Source organism: Hibiscus syriacus, unplaced genomic scaffold (assembly GCF_006381635.1).
Source record: "Hibiscus syriacus cultivar Baekdansim isolate YM2019G1 unplaced genomic scaffold, ASM638163v2 tig00110796_pilon, whole genome shotgun sequence".
NCBI lineage: Eukaryota > Viridiplantae > Streptophyta > Magnoliopsida > Malvales > Malvaceae > Hibiscus > Hibiscus syriacus.
The window spans coordinates 314,694-331,818 of NW_024062866.1; the positions used below are offsets into that span (position 1 = coordinate 314,694).

At 34.7% G+C, this 17,125-nt stretch overlaps 3 protein-coding genes across 8 annotated transcripts; all 3 read left to right on the forward strand.

Annotated features, from left to right (window-relative positions):
* The first annotated feature begins 293 nt into the window (after positions 1–293).
* Positions 294–2,661, forward strand: LOC120141334 (histidine-containing phosphotransfer protein 4-like). Of its 5 annotated transcripts, none has more exons than XM_039156245.1 (7): positions 294–369; positions 833–902; positions 1,039–1,169; positions 1,293–1,361; positions 1,468–1,539; positions 2,238–2,310; positions 2,414–2,661. In XM_039156245.1, the coding sequence occupies exons 2-7, from the start codon at positions 843–845 to the stop codon at positions 2,447–2,449; spliced, it is 441 nt and encodes a 146-aa protein (XP_039012176.1). In that variant the 5' UTR covers positions 294–369; positions 833–842; the 3' UTR covers positions 2,450–2,661. The 5 variants fall into 5 exon arrangements, 4 of the variants coding, with proteins under 4 accessions (XP_039012176.1, XP_039012175.1, XP_039012177.1 ...); XR_005517764.1 differs by having other exon boundaries at positions 295–368; positions 731–902; positions 2,193–2,310; positions 2,414–2,451; XM_039156244.1 differs by having other exon boundaries at positions 295–368; positions 731–902; positions 2,414–2,659.
* Positions 2,662–4,339: 1,678 nt separating this feature from the next.
* Positions 4,340–5,715, forward strand: LOC120141364 (mitochondrial import inner membrane translocase subunit TIM17-2-like). 2 transcript variants are annotated; one of them, XM_039156262.1, is made up of 2 exons: positions 4,340–4,455; positions 4,889–5,715. In XM_039156262.1, exon 2 carries the CDS (start codon positions 4,911–4,913, stop codon positions 5,622–5,624), a length of 714 nt encoding a protein of 237 aa, XP_039012193.1. In that variant the 5' UTR covers positions 4,340–4,455; positions 4,889–4,910; the 3' UTR covers positions 5,625–5,715. The 2 variants fall into 2 exon arrangements, with proteins under 2 accessions (XP_039012193.1, XP_039012194.1); XM_039156263.1 differs by having other exon boundaries at positions 4,356–4,455; positions 4,894–5,715.
* A 7,881-nt stretch (positions 5,716–13,596) lies between these two features.
* LOC120141337 (receptor-like protein kinase HSL1) lies at positions 13,597–17,107 on the forward strand. Its single transcript, XM_039156250.1, has 2 exons — positions 13,597–16,238; positions 16,350–17,107. Exons 1-2 carry the CDS (start codon positions 13,631–13,633, stop codon positions 16,796–16,798), a joined length of 3,057 nt encoding a protein of 1,018 aa, XP_039012181.1. The 5' UTR covers positions 13,597–13,630; the 3' UTR covers positions 16,799–17,107.
* Positions 17,108–17,125: the final 18 nt, after the last annotated feature.

The window sequence follows — 17,125 nt, forward strand, 5'->3', positions numbered from 1 at the left end:
AGTTGAAAAATGACTTCTCTTATTTTTCAATTCAAAATTTCTAATCAAATCTTTAATACCGTCAGTATTTTCTGTCAATCGACAATGGATGCACACTCATCTTATAGACGTAGTTGTTCGAATCCGAGACCTTTAGGAAGAATAACACTCTTTTTTACCATCTAAGTCACTTAATAGGTTCCCATTTAACCATTTAAATATAAAGATTAAATCTCAAATTTTATTACGGGATTTAAATATATTTTCTCCTATAATGAAACCTTTGGGGAAGGTTTTCCCAGTGACGTTCGACAGCTGGGATTGAATATAATGTCAACATGGTTCTCAGATACTGCAATTTTGGTTAGCCCCGTCCCCTGTATCAAAAGGTGTTTAGCTTTAGTAGGAGTTGTCAATTCATAAAGAATCCAAGGGGGGAAATTGCCAAAATTAATTTTCTCGCTTGTGTTTGTTTTGCCAATGGTCACATTCTTGTAGGAAGAGAATGTAATTCACACAAAATTTTATTATAAGTCTAAATAACGTTACCCTCAAGGGTTAGTCTGGCTAGTATAGTAAAAATGAAAGATAATATCTCCATTTCATAAAAAAAAAAATCTTATTTTAATAAAGGAAATAAAAATCTAAATGGATATACCAATTCGATAATCGTTCGACACGTAAACATTTCCTTTGATTCTCCCTTTTGTCATTTTAGGCCAATTATTCTTCCTCTTTTTCTCTACAAAAGGGAGTAGCCGTATACTATAAATACCCAGGCATAGACATGGCCTTGAGCTACCAATCATTGACATATCAGATATTTTCCCCCTGTTGTGTTTACAAAAAAAAAAAAAACAAGGATGGATAGGAATCGCTTGCAACACCAAGTTGCCTGCATGAGAAGGTCCCTCTTTGATCAGGTCTCTCTCCATATATGATCATGAATTCTAACTATTTACTAATGTTTATATTCATAGTTCGAAATTATTATTTTGAGTAATATCTTTTTTAATGTTTAAATGAAGTAAAATTTGCTATTTGATCCCTTGTTTGTAGGGTTATCTAGACGAGCCATTCATCCAGCTGGAGGAATTGCAGGACGATGCCAACCCCAATTTTGTACAAGAAATTGTCACACTATTTTACAGTGATTCGGCAAGGTTGATTCAGAACATCGAACATGCACTGTAAGGAGAACAACAACATATATTCTCATTATTAATCATCAATGTGATTTACGCGTTACTGTCATTAATATAAATTGCGGCTGCTAATTAAAGTTTCTCACTATGATTAATCCATGCATGCAGGAACAGTAGGCCTATTGACTTCAATAAACTGGATGACTACATGCACCAATTCAAGGGAAGCAGCTCTAGGTAACTATCTCTAAGAAACCGATATTAATTTGTTTAAAAAATATTAAACTTGAATTGATGTTAATCTGAGTTACTTAACCTTTCTTTTTTGGCAATTTTCTTGAAGCATTGGAGCTAAAAAGGTGACGAATGAATGCACTGTTTTCAGAGAACACTGCAGTGCAGAAAATGCTGAAGGGTAAATTTCATGTCTACTTCCTTTTCCTTTCATCAATTAATTCCATTAGCACATATATCAAAAGACTCGTCAATCTATTTGTTGATTCTTTTTTGTGGTAGTTTGGGTTTGTAACTATTCCTCGAGGAAGGTGAGTTGGGCTTGGAAAGGTTAGGTTCCTGTAAAATAAACATGAGGTAAGAGGTATCGGTGGGATAAAGAAGCAAGAGCTTTAAGTACAAGGACATGAGTATAGGGGTCGTACTTGGTATATTCATACCTAGTCTTTGACTTGAGAATGCTCCGTGCATGCTCGTTGGCTGCCCGACTAACGATATTGGCATTCTAGTCTCCCCAGTTTGTTCGGCCCGCAGCCAGGGAGATGGACTGAAGGGAGTTGGCGGCGGTTGCCCTGCCCTGAAGATTTAAAATATGATAATCTGTTATCGTCCCCTTAAAATTTGATAAGTTCGTCTCTTAACATAAAACCATGCACCTGTCTCTATCCGCAACCTTTGGTTACTTGAGTCCTTTCTGGCAAGTGCCAGTTGGCTTGCTACTTAATCGGCAGTTGGCCGTCCCAAGTATTAATATTATACTAAAATATTTATATTCGAATATGTATTGAACATAAATATTTAATAAATAAATGTCTAGCAAATATAGCCCATGATCTATAACAGGGGGACTAAAGTGAACTCAATGTCTTGATTTTACAGCTGCATTAGGAGTTTTCAACAAGTGAAGCAAGAGTACGCGATCCTAAGGAGGAAGCTGGAAGTTTATCTTCAGGTCTCCCATTTCTGACCCATTCCGTTTCCATTATATTATAATTTGTAATTAATTTAGCACTAAAATTGATTTCAAATATTGTTTTGTCATGGATTTGATTCAGATGGTGGGACAAGCTGCAGTTTCTCAAACGGCATGAGTCGATGCAGATATACAAGTCTCTTGAATATCTAAATGTTATCAATAATAGTGGCAATAGTCTACCACTTTATATTTCCTGCAGCTTTTGATCCTGTTGTTCTCGTCTGCGTACTTCCAAATCGTATAAAACTTGTATAAATATCGATGAATAAAGAGAAGAAAAGGGAGGAATAAAGTTCAAAATAAAAAAAGAGGTCGAAAATGGCTCTCTTAAAGTGAAAATGGCAAATGTTAGGGCTCCACAAGCAAAAAAAAACCCTTGTCTAAGGAGCTGTTTATTTACCTCTTAATAGAATCATTCAGCGTTGAATGTTGAATTGTTCAGCATTCAGCGCGTTTGTTTTGCACATTTGAATGATTCAGTGCTGATTAATTCAACAAAACAATGATGAATGATTCAGTACAGAAATACATTCTGAATTATTTAGAGCCAGTAAACAAATAGTATGTCACATTCAGAGTTAATTCATTTAGAGTCTCTGAATCATTCAGCACTTAATTCATTCAGCACTTAATCATTCTGAAGTAAACAAAACAACCCTTAAGTGATATTAAGCTGCTTAACACTAATCTATAAAGCTTTGTGCGATATGTTATGGACTTTGAACATTTATCTCCGCTCTACCTAGCTGCCTGGTCCATAATATTTGACAACCCAATCGAGTACTCTCCCCGTCCATAAAATCTTGAGCTAATGTGACCACTAAATACATAATGGTCTTTCATGTGCCATATTAAGATAGTTTTTCTTTTATTTAAGGATTAGATTTGATTTAATTCAACTCATGATTTAATATAATCATCAAATATTAACGTTCGAATATCTAAACATGTAGAAAGATTAATTGCTTGGAGACAAAATCAAATTTTGTATATCGTGCACAACTTGTAATGAGATGTTGACAAGATATATAAATGAACAAGTGTAAACGATTATAAACGAACACAAAAAACGAATGTAAACGAACACAATAAATGAAATAAACAAATATAAATGAAATTGCACAAACATAACAAATGAACATAATCGAACACAATAAATGAATGTAAACGAACGTAAGAAACAATAACCGTATAAAATTCATTATTTATTAATGTAACATACAACTTCAAAGTTAAAATTATTTGGGTTTTAAATGGGTATGGTTTATATTTTCTTTAATTGATTTAAGTTTAAAATTATTGGGTTTTAAAATATTAATGATTGAATCTTAATATTTTAAATGGATATGGAGATTGGGTTAAATATAAACGAACGAACATAAACGAACATACATGGACATAAATGACGAACATACACAAACATAAATGAATGAACGGATTACTGAAAGTTCACAATGTAAATGAACGAACGAGACATATGTTCGTGTTCATTCATTTAATTAAACAAATATAAAATCTTATTCATGTTCGTTCGTTTAATAAATAAACAAACGTAAATAAACTTCTCATCAAACGGTTTGCTGAAGATTCAGTTGGTTAACATGCCTAAACATATATATCCACGTAGGAATGTAGGCGTAAAGTTTACATTATCAAATAAAATGAACAACAAAGCGCTCCTGCTTGTGAATCCATGTGCCTAAAGCCTTAGGATAAGGCTAACTAGAATTTGCTTTTGCATTTTTCAAAATAAAATTTTAAAAAAACACATAATAATTAATTTAATCAAATTAAATATAAAAATAGTTTAAAATTTATGTATGATATAAACTAATTAAAGAATTTGACCTAAAATAAAATTGTTGGAGAACTAGAGACCTCAGAAGCTAACACCGACATAAAAGCCCAAACTCAAAGATCACTCATGGAGCCGCTTATAAATCAAATAGAAACGGTGAACCCAACCCAATACCCCAAACCCAAATTTCTTTGCTTTCCCAAAAGGGTTTGCCTGATGTTTCTTCGCCTTTTTCGTCTGTCTCATAAATAGTCAAAATTTACATAAACAAATCCCCTTTTCCTTCTCCGGACCTCAGAGTTTGGTTGCAGATAGCCGTCGAGGTAAAAAGAGAAATCGATGGTTTCATTCATGCAAAACTATAAGTTCATTGCCTTTGCTTTTCCTTTCCCCAAATATTTTATGGTTTGCATTAGAAATTGATTGTTTAACATCTGGATACTATAATTTTTCTAGGGTTTTATCTGCTATTGATTATGTCTTTTAGTGTTGTAGCTTTGATCATGTTACCTGATATTAGCTAGTGAAGGTTTTATATTTGAATCCGACTACGTTAAACTCTTTAATTTATTGATTTGTATGCCTGGAATGTTGATTTTTGTTTGATTTATAGCGTTCGCTTGTTGCAATGAAACTAGATTAGCTATTTATTCATCTTGTTGTTTGGGTTTTTCTTGTTTGTGGAAATTTGAGAAATTTTTTTGGACTGGTGAATTCTGTAGGGAACTTTTAACTTTGTTGGGTTGTTTTTGATAGTAAAGGCACTATATTGTGAACCATGGGAACCCCGGAAACTTCGCGGGAGCCATGCCCCGATCGAATTCTTGACGATATTGGTGGTGCTTTTGGTATGGGTGCTGTTGGAGGTGCAGCCTTCCACTTCTTGAAAGGCACTTATAACTCCCCTAGTGGTGCTCGGTTGATAGGAGGAACTCAAGCAGTGCGTATGAATGCTCCTCGTGTCGGTGGTAGTTTTGCCGTTTGGGGCGGCCTATTTTCCACCTTCGATTGCACTATGGTGTACGTCCGACAGAAAGAAGATCCTTGGAACTCCATTATAGCCGGTGCTGCAACTGGAGGGTTTCTCTCAATGCGTCAAGGGCCCGGTGCTGCTTCCAGAGCAGCAATTTTTGGTGGCATATTGCTTGCCTTGATCGAAGGAGCTGGTATCATGTTGAATAAAGTTCTCAGTCAACCACAGATGCCTATTATGATCGATGAGCCAGCACCCAATGTAGCCGGAATGCCCGGATATCCAATGGGACAATTGCCAAACCAACCCCCTGCATCAATTGATAGTTTTAGACACAGTTCATCTCCACCTCCGCCTCCACCATCAACATCATCGTCCTCATCTAATTCTTCCTCGTCATGGTTCGGAGGACTTTTTGGTGGAAAGAAGCAGGAACCGGCAACAGGTAGTAGCGGAAGTAAAACCGAGGTTTTGGAGAGCTTCGACGCCCCGCCCGTCCCATCATTCGAATACAAATAAGGCTGTTCTCATCCCATTTTGTCACTGTTACCTTTTTTTTTCCAGCACATTGAAGTGTCTCGACTCATTAAGCTTTCTTTTTATCAGTGTTTATGCGTTCTTATTATTCTCTTCATATTGCAAGATGCATGCCCGAGTTCATGTTACATTTTGTGAATTAAACGTTCTCTTAAAGTTATTTCAATAAAATTATTTTAATATAATAATAATAATAATAATAACATATTGTTAAGGGGATTTCGATTTCAGCTATTTCTAAATTTGTTTAACGACAATTTAATAAATAATTGTGAATAAATATTTTAATTTTAAAATTTTATATTTATATTATATTCTCATGATATAATTCTTAATTTTGTTGATTTCTCTTGAGTTTTATTTCTATTTAATATTTTGAGAGGATTATAAAAAATCTAAAGGTAAACTACTCAATAGTCCCTCAATGATATGATGTTATTTTGTTGAATTTCTCAAATATTAAAAGTTGCAAAATTGTACTCTGGCTATAGGATGTTGTTTTGTTGAATACATCGACTATCGAAAGTTATAAAATAGTTATTCGACTAAACATATCTTCTAAACTCGTCCTTTTTGTTGAAAGTTGACGGTAGTTTAAGATGGACGTTAACATGCTGATTGAGATATGATAGTCGTTTGAGATTTTGAGATCAAATTTTATCATATTCCAGTCAGCAGTTTAACATCCAGCTCAGACTGACGTCAATTTTTTTGACGAATAAAGACGAGTTTGGAATATATGAATAGTTGAGTGATCATTTTGTAACTTAAATAGTCATGATACTCACCAGAGTAACATCCTATAGTCAAGGGAGCATTTGTGTACTTTACCCAAATTTTAAATATTATTTGTTGACTTAATTACGGAGTTTAATCACTAGTTTTAGTGATAACAATTTGATATCAAGTTTCCATTTAACATCGTCCTCTTATTTGATTCCTGATTTCATACTTGTGTGAATGAATTTAGGATAAACTGTATCATATATCATTAAACTTTAGGCGTTGTATAATTGATATCATTGAACTTTAATATTATCAATTATAACACTGAACTTTAATTTTCCGTTTCAGTTATACCACTAGGACGTTAAATCATTAACAATCAATTCAAAACGACGTCGTTTTGATGAGGTGTCCATGTCTATAACTATCAGCCACGTCATCGTATTATTAACAATTTAACGGTTCAATGATATAACTTGAAATAAAAATCAAAATTCAGTACTATAATGATAAAAATTAAAAGTTCAATGATATAACGATACGACGTCTAAAGTCCATAGGTATCTAATGTAATTTACCCATGAATTTAATGTATCTTTTGAATAGCTTGCGTTATGCTCCCTTAACAACCGCACAATAACGTTTAAATTCCGCCAGCAAGTGAAGACTCCACTTTACTTTATTGACCAGCCAATTATTAATATCAATGACCCTTCACATGGGAATCACGGATGACGCCAAACTTCAAATCGTATGGACTTTGAATTGCGATGTCCTAACAAATTAGGGCATCTCACTTCCACCACACACACATATCTAGATAACAATATCTCTTTATTAATTTTTTAAGTTAATTATAATATATAAATTTTATTCCAGATTCATACGTAAAGAAAATTCAATATCGACCAATGAGGGTCGTTTAAGCGGCAATCAACTAAATACTACTTAATTAAGATATCATATTCGAGTTCTTATGCATGTGAAAAATTCGTGTTAAGAAATTCATTCCAAAAAATTAAATGTACGACATCGGTCTGAATTAATTAAGGAATCCAATGAAGAAAAATCGAATCTCTTTTAAAATACCGGAATTGATGGCTTTCAAATTCCAATGTATTTTCTCCACTTATTGCATCAATTTCCCACTTAAAGTTGTCATTCTCGTACCACTTTGCATTTGAACATAATATTCTTAACATTTCTGTTCTATTGTGGAATATAAATTAAAGTGGTCTAACTTCTAGAATTTGGATTAAAGACTTATAATAGTTTATATTATACTCCTAATAAATATATATCAAATAACTAACGGGTTGGTTCAAGTGATAAATAACTTCATATGTATTGTTTAAATAAATTTCGAGTTCGAATATTCGTGTATGAACAAATCATCGTTGGAAGACTCATCCACCAAAATCAGATTACGACATAGATCGATCCAGATTAATTAAGATGAATGAAATCTTACTTAAAAGAAAATTATTCTAAATTCTTTTATATACATATATTATTATTATCATATTGGAATTGTCTGTCCAGTTCAGTTGGTAGAGCACAAAGTTCTTAACCTTGAGGTCGTGGGATCGAGTCCCACGGCGGGCAATTCATAATTGCTGGAGGTCTTCTACGGAAGTTGTTCTCAATCTAGCGTTGGGGGCAGCCTGCTACCCTACCTCCCCTTATCCTATTACATATGAAAAAAATGGTGAGCTAATTTTTTAGAGAGAATCGCCTCAGTGACCAAAAATACCTTATAATATACGATTTTAACCAACTTTTTTTGGATTTGCCAAAATGACCAATAAAATCGCAACGCGATATCAAAATCGCAACGCGATTTAGAAAATCGCAACGTTAAAAAAGAAAATCGCAACGGTCAAAAGAAAATCGCAACGCGAGCTTCCAAGTTCGCAACGCGATTTAGAAGAAAATCGCAATGCGATTGATAGAATCGCAACGCGATTTATAGAATCGCAACGCGATTTATAGAATCGCAATGCGATTGAGAGTCGCAACGCGATTGAGAGAATCGCAACGCGATTTAGAAAATCGCAACGGTCAAAAGAATAGTTAAAAAAATTTTGTTTCTTAAGAATTTTCTCTAAAAAGATAGTATCCGCGCGGACGTGTCGAAGACACGTATTACCACGACCACGACCACGACCACGACCACGACCACGACCACGACCACGACCACGACCCGAGACGAGACGGCGGCGGCGGCGGCGCGCGAGAGTCCCCCTTGTCCTCTTTCACTCAACAAGGAAGTGCAAAATACAAGCCTTAAATACCATTCCCAATAGTATTTCCAATACTATGTGGGATTGAGCATTACCAACACTTGTTCCAAATATCATTATTCTTCATAAGTTATCATCCATTACAATATGAATTAGTCGTGTTAATGAACCAATATACCTCATTAATATATGGTATTGTTGAACAAAAGAATGATGATGATGATCTTATTAAAGACCATCTAATACGAAAGAATCCAATGCATAACCGATACCTTATTGTGAAACTAATTCACATAGAGGTTGTACGTGAAAAAAAAATCTTTTACTTTATAGTAAATATCTATCTCAATAATTTTAATATAAAAAATATATTTTTTATTTAATAATAGAATTATTTCATGTATTATCAAGTTATAATTTTAAATACTTATTAAAATGAATTAATTTATTATCGATAATTCATATTGTGATGGATGATAACTTATGAAGAATAATGATATTGGGAACAAGTGTTGGTAATGCTCAATCCCACATAGTATTGGAAACACTATTGGGAATTATATTTAAGGCTTGTATTTTGCACTTCCTTGTTGAGTGAAAGAGGACAAGGGGGACTCTCGCGCGCCGCCGCCGCCGTCTCGTCTCGGGTCGTGGTCGTGGTCGTGGTCGTGGTCGTGGTCGTGGTCGTGGTCGTGGTCGTGGTCGTGGTCGTGGTCGTGGTCGTGGTCGTGGTAATACGTGTCTTCGACACGTCCGCGCGGATACTATCTTTTTAGAGAAAATTCTTAAGAAACAAAATTTTTTTAACTATTCTTTTGACCGTTGCGATTTTATTTTCAACGTTGCGATTCTATAAATCGCATTGCGATTCTCTCAGTCGCATTGCGATTTTCTTCTAAATCGCGTTGCGACTCTCTCAATCGCATTGCGATTATATAAATCGCATTGCGATTCTATCAATCGCATTGCGATTCTATCAATCGCATTGCGATTCTATCAATCGCATTGCGATTCTATCAATCGCATTGCGATTCTATCAATCGCATTGCGATTTTCTTCTAAATCGCGTTGCGAACTTGGAAGCTCGCGTTGCGATTTTCTTTTGACCGTTGCGATTTTCTTTTTAACGTTGCGATTTTCTAAATCGCGTTGCGATTTTGATATCGCGTTGCGATTTTATTGGTCATTTTGGCAAATCCAAAAAAAGTTGGTTAAAATCGTATATTATAAAGTATTTTTGGTCACTGAGGCGATTTTCTCAATTTTTATCATATTGGTTCTTGTCACTCATAACGCACGTGCACACTTTTTTTTTCTTTTCTGAAGTGGAGCTTTTTAGTCATAAAAATTCTCCATATAATTACAAAAATCAAGTCTATTGGCAGCTGATTAAAAGCCAGCACACAGATTACGATCACACTTAGAAGCTATTAACTAATGGTCAAATTTATAGGTTGCCCTTATACTATGTATTTCTTTTACATATTTAATCTCTTTACTTTTTTAAGGGTAAACTGTGCGAATAGTCCCCTTTACTTTAAGTATGATCGATTTTGGTTACCAATTTAAAAATTAAAGGTAAATGGTATCTAACGTTATCGATCTGTTTGATTTTAGTCCCTAGTCGTAAACCCCGTTAATCATTTAATAAAAGTATTACGTAGTAATTTAAAAAATAATAAATAAATACACATAAGTCACCTATAAGTGACATGGAAAAAATTTATTAAAAATAAAAAAAAAAATCCCCCAAAAAATATATATCTTCTTCTTCTACCATTGAAAACCCTAACTTCCGGAAAATAAAAAACTTAATTATTTTGAGCAACATTTCTTTTTCTTCTTCCTCCTCCGTTGAGCTCAACCATTGGAAGCCATAACACCAGAAGATCAAAAACCCAAAAATCGTTTTGAGCAACCTTCTTTTCAACCCACTGGTAAGAATAATTAACCAAACCTTCGTTCAAACTTTCGACCACGCCCACTAACATAATCAATCAACCTCTCAAACCTCAAATAATGGAATCATAATCGCCGATCATCAATGACAAATAAATTATAAAAACAAAAAATTAACGATCATATGAGTCAGATGTTAAAATTTTGATCGAGTTATGATAGTAAATTGAGATTATGAGATCAAACTTTATCATACCTCAGTCGGCATGTTACTATACATTTAGATTGTTGTCAAAATTTTAACAAAAAATGACGAGTTTGAAACATAATGAAATAGTCGGATGATCATTTTGTAACTTTTAATAGTCGAGAGACTCAACAAAGCAACTCCCTATAGTCAGAGAACCATTTTATAACTTTTAATAGTCAAATGACTCAATAAATATTATCCGAAACATCATTTGTGTACTTTACCCTAACTATTAAATAATTTATTTTTTCATGGTAAATAGATTAAATCGATCAAAAGTCCACCATAAAATGGACTTCTTATAGAATTTGGCCCTCATGAATGTGAATGTAATGCATTGAGATTGGAGATTAAATAAAGAGAGGGAAAATGCTTCGAAGCACATGGTGTGAATGGCATTAGATCCAAATGGAATCAGAGTTGCTAAATCATAGTCAACGGAAGATTGAAAATAAAAAGAAAAATCAACTTACTTTGTGTTTTTGCATCAACATCACGTCGACCTAATGCTTCCAAACTTTGACTGACCCACTCCAAGATTTTTTTTGGGTAAACTATGCATTTGGTATCTAAATTATAAGTTTTTTTTATCCGTTTTAGTACATGAACTTTCAAACTTTTCAAAATCATACTTTACTTTCAGTATCCCGTCGTTGAAGCTTAACGCGTTTAATACCTAAACTATCGATTTTGGTCCGTTAGAGTAACTAAACTTTCAATTTTTCAAAATTTAACGTTAAATTTTGAACGAAGGTAATAAAATGAAACAAAAACTAAAGTTTTTAATGGTAGGATAAACAAAAGCTAAACTTTAGGAATGATTACGAAAAAAAAAATAAAAGTTTAGATACTAAAATGGACTAAAATTGATACTTTAGGTATTGAATATATAGTTTACTCTAATTTTTTTCCTAATTATTGATATTTAAATTTATTAATTAATTCATATCAAATATTATAGAGATTCACATTTAACATTGATATTTTTAACATAATTTATTTCACTTATAATGTTAAAATTCAAATTATTGAATTTATTTAAAAAATTTAATGTCTTATACTACCGGCTACTAGACCAATTAATTATTGATAAAAATATTTAGCTTAATTTTTACATTCCTTTTATTTTATTTAAGTTTATTATATATATCAAAACTATTACTTTATTAATATTTTAATTATTTTATCATTTTGACATATGAATTTTAAAAGAAAAATTAAAATTAACATTTAAACTTAAAATACTGTTTAATTAATATATAATATTGATATAATATTTTAAAAATTATTCAGGTTATGATTATAATAATTAATAATATCATCATCTTAATTATTCTATATAACATTAATGATTTGATTAAGTATTGAAAATTCAATTTAATAAAGATATTATTTTGAAAAAAAATCAAATTTAGATATTAATATAAAATAAAAATTTAAATAACAATTTTAAAAATATATTAAATTTAAATCTGATTTATATTATAAACTTGAGTGAACTATGCGTTTTATGCCTAAATTATTAATTTCAACCCGTTAAAGTTTTTTAGTTTTCATTTTTTAGATTATACATAACGTTTAGTTTTTATTTCATTTTAGTACTCACCGTTAAAACTTAATGAACGGGCTCTTCAGTTGTCGTGTCTATAGTCGTCATTCGTCGCATCGTCAATCGATGAAGCCCGAACTTTCTAGACCGCACATGAACGTGATCTCGGTCTCCGTTTCATCGGGAAACAACTCAGTCTTCCCAAATCATCGATGAAACCTTTGATTTCTTTATCTTTCGATCTACATGATACATCATCCGATGAGCCAAAAAACTGTGTTATGTTGGTTGACTCATCATTATCTCGTGGTTCACCATTTGGATTGATCATCATTTCACCAGAACTATATCACGTCAACCTATCTGTTGAGTTTTTAATGATATGATATTAAATGAAATAAAAACTAAACGTTAGGTGTGACTTTGGAAAAAATAAAAAATTAAGTACTAAAATAGATAAAAATTAATAGTTTAGATACTAAATGTTTAGTTTACCCTATAAACTTTTATTTTATTGGTTTCACTCTAGTCAAACATCAGTACCAACTCTGCAGTGCAGCGCATTTTGGCTGACTCGTTGACTATTCCACAGTCTCCTTTCCCAGAAAGGGTCATATATTTCCATCTAATTGCAAAATTGCTACTCTCAACTGTGAAGAATTTGGAAGAACATGCAAGTGGGAAGTAAAAAAACAAACCCACGGTTAGAAGAGAGAAGTCGAGAAAACCGATCCAAACCTAGTGTTTATGCCAAAATAAACCATTTTTTTAATTTATATTTTTATTTTATAATTTAAATTGCATATTTTTATATTTAAAGCAATGAAAATAGTTTTAAAAATTAAATAAAAATTATTAATCGCTTTTATTTATGTAAAAAGTTTAACAATTGAATTTTTAGACGCAATTTAACGATAGTAGGAGTCTTGAAAAAATGATTGCAGTTAAACTGTCAAAAGACCCAACTCTGGCCAGTTGTCACTTGAATTCGACCCGTGATAAATCTATAAATATTTTTTAAAGTGAATATACATATTAACGATATAAAATTTATCTTAAATAATATGATATAAATAAAATTTTAAGAGGAGAATTGTTCGTAAAATAAGTAATTAATTAAAAAAAAAATTAAATTTTAAGATAGACAATAAAAATTTTAAAATAAATATAATTAATAAAATAATTAATTAATACAAAAAATTAAACCCCAAATATCACGAGGCTAAAGGTCTACACATTCAACAGGATCCCAAAGCTCTTATAAGACTCGCCCAGATCTGTCAGTTCCAAAACCAACCCATTTCCAGGAAAAATAAGACAAATGTCTCAACTATGCTTACCATTCCTCTTCCTCCTCTTCATCTCCATACCCTTCGAAGCCACTTCACAATACATCAAAACCGAACGCACCGTTCTTCTCCAACTCAAACACCAGCTCGGCGATCCGCCGTCGCTCGTGCACTGGAACTCCTCGTCCTCGCCTTGCGATTGGCCGGAGATCAACTGCACCTCTGACTCAGTCACCGAAGTTCATCTCGGTGACAAAAACATCACGGTAAGTGTACCTCCAATTATATGCGACCTTAAAAACCTCACTTACCTTGACCTTTACAACAATTTCATCCCGGGAGAGTTTCCCATGCTTTACGATTGTTCATGGCTTGAGGTCCTAGTACTTGCTCAGAACTATTTCGTCGGCCCGATCCCCGGTGATATCGACCGGTTGTCGACTCTGGTTTATTTGGATATAAGTGGCAACAACTTTTCCGGTGATATTCCGTCGAGTATCGGAAGATTACCGGTGTTGAACACGTTGAACATTGTCCAAAACCAATTTAAAGGGACATTTCCTAAGGAAATTGGTAACCTGTTGAATCTCGAGGTTCTGATGATGGCTTATAACGAGTTTGTTCCGATGAGAATACCTCCGGAGTTCGGTCGGATGAGCAAGTTGCGGTACTTATGGATGAAGCAAACCAATTTGATCGGCGAAATCCCGGAAAGTTTCGACAATCTTTCCGGTCTAGAGCACTTGGACATGGCTGTAAACAATCTGGAAGGCCACATTCCTAGCAGCCTGTTTTCCTTGGAGAATTTAACAAAAGTTTATCTCTTCCACAATAAGCTGTCCGGTGAGATACCGAAAACCGTCGAAGCTTCGAGTTTGATTGAAATCGATCTTTCGGCGAACAATTTGACAGGCTCCATTCCAGAAGACTTCGGGAAGTTGCAAAATTTGGAGTTTCTAAACCTGGCTTACAATCAGTTGACGGAAGAGCTACCAACAAGCCTTGCTCAACTTCCTGCTCTGCGCGATCTTCGTGTTTTTCGGAACAAGTTGAGCGGAGTCTTGGCACCGGAATTCGGTTTTCATTCGAATCTCGAAGGATTTGAGGTGTCGGAGAATCAATTCAGTGGCCAACTGCCTGAACATTTATGTGCTGGAGGTGTGCTACAAGGTGTGGTTGCATATACGAACAATCTAACCGGGCGAATACCGGAGTCACTCGGAAATTGCCCCACGTTACGCACAATTCAACTTCACAACAACAACTTCTCCGGTGAGATTCCTCGACGTTTATGGACGACTTACAATTTGTCGACCTTGTTATTAACGAACAATTCCTTGTCGGGCAAGTTACCTAGTAGAGTTACATGGAATATGTCAAGGGTGGAAATTAGCAACAACAAGTTCTCTGGTGAAATCCCACCCGGAATTGCATCTTGGTCTAATTTGGTTGTCTTCCAGGCGAGCAACAATTTATTTTCAGGCAAAATTCCGAAGGAGGTAACGAACCTTTCTCACCTCACTACTTTGCTTCTCGACGGTAATGATCTTTCCGGTGAACTGCCATCTGAAATAATCTCATGGAGATCATTAACTACGTTAGATGTCTCCAACAACAAGCTCTCCGGTGAAATCCCTTCCGCGATGGCGTCTTTACCTGACTTGCTTTACTTAGATTTATCCAAAAACCAATTCTCTGGTGAAATTCCTGCTGAAATTGGCAACCAGAGGCTGAATTCACTGAACTTGTCATCCAATCAACTTGTAGGCAAGATTCCCAAGCAGTTCAACAACCTTGCATATGAAGTCAGTTTTTTGAAAAATTCGGGTTTATGTGCAGATCATCCGATTGTAAAGCTTCCGGACTGCAATTCCAAACTCCATCATCAGCCGAATAAATTGTCATCTAAATTTATTGCCATGATTGTGGCACTTTCCCTCCTTGCTTCCTCAGTTATCCTTCTGTTGAGCTTCTTCTTAGTTCGAGACTACAGGAGGAAAAAGTATGGACAGTACCTGTCAACATGGAAGTTGACCTCCTTCCAGAGATTGGGTTTCACAAAGGGGAACATATTGTCCAATCTGACAGATAACAATCTCATCGGAAGCGGTGGCTCGGGGAAGGTTTATCGAATCGCCATAAACCGTTCAGGCGAATCCGTTGCTGTGAAGAAAATTTGGAATAGCAAGGAAGTGGATCACAAGCTCGAGAAAGAGTTCTTAGCCGAAGTTGAAATATTGAGCAACATCCGGCATTCCAACATAGTGAAGTTGATATGTTGCATTTCCAGCGAAGATTCGAAGCTTCTGGTATACGAGTACATGGAGAATCGGAGTCTTGATAGATGGCTTCATGGGAATAAGAGAAGCCTGATCTCGGGGATGAATTCAGTTCACTATGCTGTCTTGGACTGGCCTAGAAGGTTACAGATTGCTGTTGGAGCTGCTCAAGGGCTATGCTACATGCACCATGAGTGCCTTGCACCAATCATCCATCGTGATGTGAAGTCTAGCAATATCTTGTTGGACTCCGAATTCAATGCAAAAATTGCAGATTTTGGACTTGCTAAGATGCTAACTAGGCATGCAAGTGCTCACTCGATGTCGACAGTCGCAGGATCTTTCGGATACCTCGCCCCAGGTAAAAATGCTCAAAACATTATCATTGTCCACTTTATAATCTCAACTATCTTTTGAATCATAAAGACCGAAGCATCTCTTTTAACACAAAGTTATCATTTTTAAATTGCAGAGTATGCATATACAACAAAAGTCAATGCAAAGGTCGATGTTTACAGCTTTGGAGTGGTACTTCTCGAATTGGTGACCGGAAAAGAAGCAAATAGCGTGGATGAAAATATGAACCTCGCAGAATGGGCGTGGCAGCACTTCTCAGAAGATAAACACATGGTGGAAATACTAGACCCAGAGGTCAAGGAAACATCCTACTTGGAGGAAATGATACTGGTATACAAGGTCGGAATCCTGTGCACCGATGCATCACCTTCTAACAGGCCTTCGATGAAGGAAGTTTCGCATATCCTTCGTAGCTGTTGTCTTCCTAACGGTCATGCAGCCAAAAAGATGGGAAGTGACTTCGATGTGTCTCCACTTCTTGGCAGAGACACCCCTTATCTTTCCGGTTACAAGCACGGTAAAAAGGGATCCAAGGAAGATGACAACATGATTAACATAGACTGAATTTTACCAATAGCTGCGGTGAATCTAAGTCGACAGGATACCACGGGGAGTAAAAGTGTGCAAAAATAAATGAGCAAATCTCACTTTTTGAAGATTAACAAAGGGTCAATGTCTGCTAAATCTAATAACCTAAGTAATAAGAAACAATCCTTTTAGTTCAGTTGCTCATAACATCGTGTGTGAGAGAGATGAGTTAACCAACTAGAAAGAAAGCTTAAACTGTATTATTAGGTTATCTATGTACAAAGGATTAAACAAAGTTGCCAAAAAAGTTTCTAAATGATACACCACCGCCTCTATGATTTACAATTCCTTGATTAACTCGAC

Bases quoted from the DNA above. Each gene is read 5' to 3' on its own strand.
- LOC120141364 (XM_039156262.1), top strand. From the start codon at position 4,911: ATGGGAACCCCGGAAACTTCGCGGGAGCCATGCCCCGATCGAATTCTT.
- LOC120141334 (XM_039156245.1), top strand. From the start codon at position 843: ATGGATAGGAATCGCTTGCAACACCAAGTTGCCTGCATGAGAAGGTCC. The intron at 1,170-1,292 runs GTAAGGAGAACA...CCATGCATGCAG, and splicing joins CAGAACATCGAACATGCACT to GAACAGTAGGCCTATTGACT. The intron at 1,540-2,237 runs GTAAATTTCATG...TTGATTTTACAG, and splicing joins AGTGCAGAAAATGCTGAAGG to CTGCATTAGGAGTTTTCAAC.
- LOC120141337 (XM_039156250.1), top strand. From the start codon at position 13,631: ATGTCTCAACTATGCTTACCATTCCTCTTCCTCCTCTTCATCTCCATA. The intron at 16,239-16,349 runs GTAAAAATGCTC...TTTAAATTGCAG, and splicing joins TTTCGGATACCTCGCCCCAG to AGTATGCATATACAACAAAA.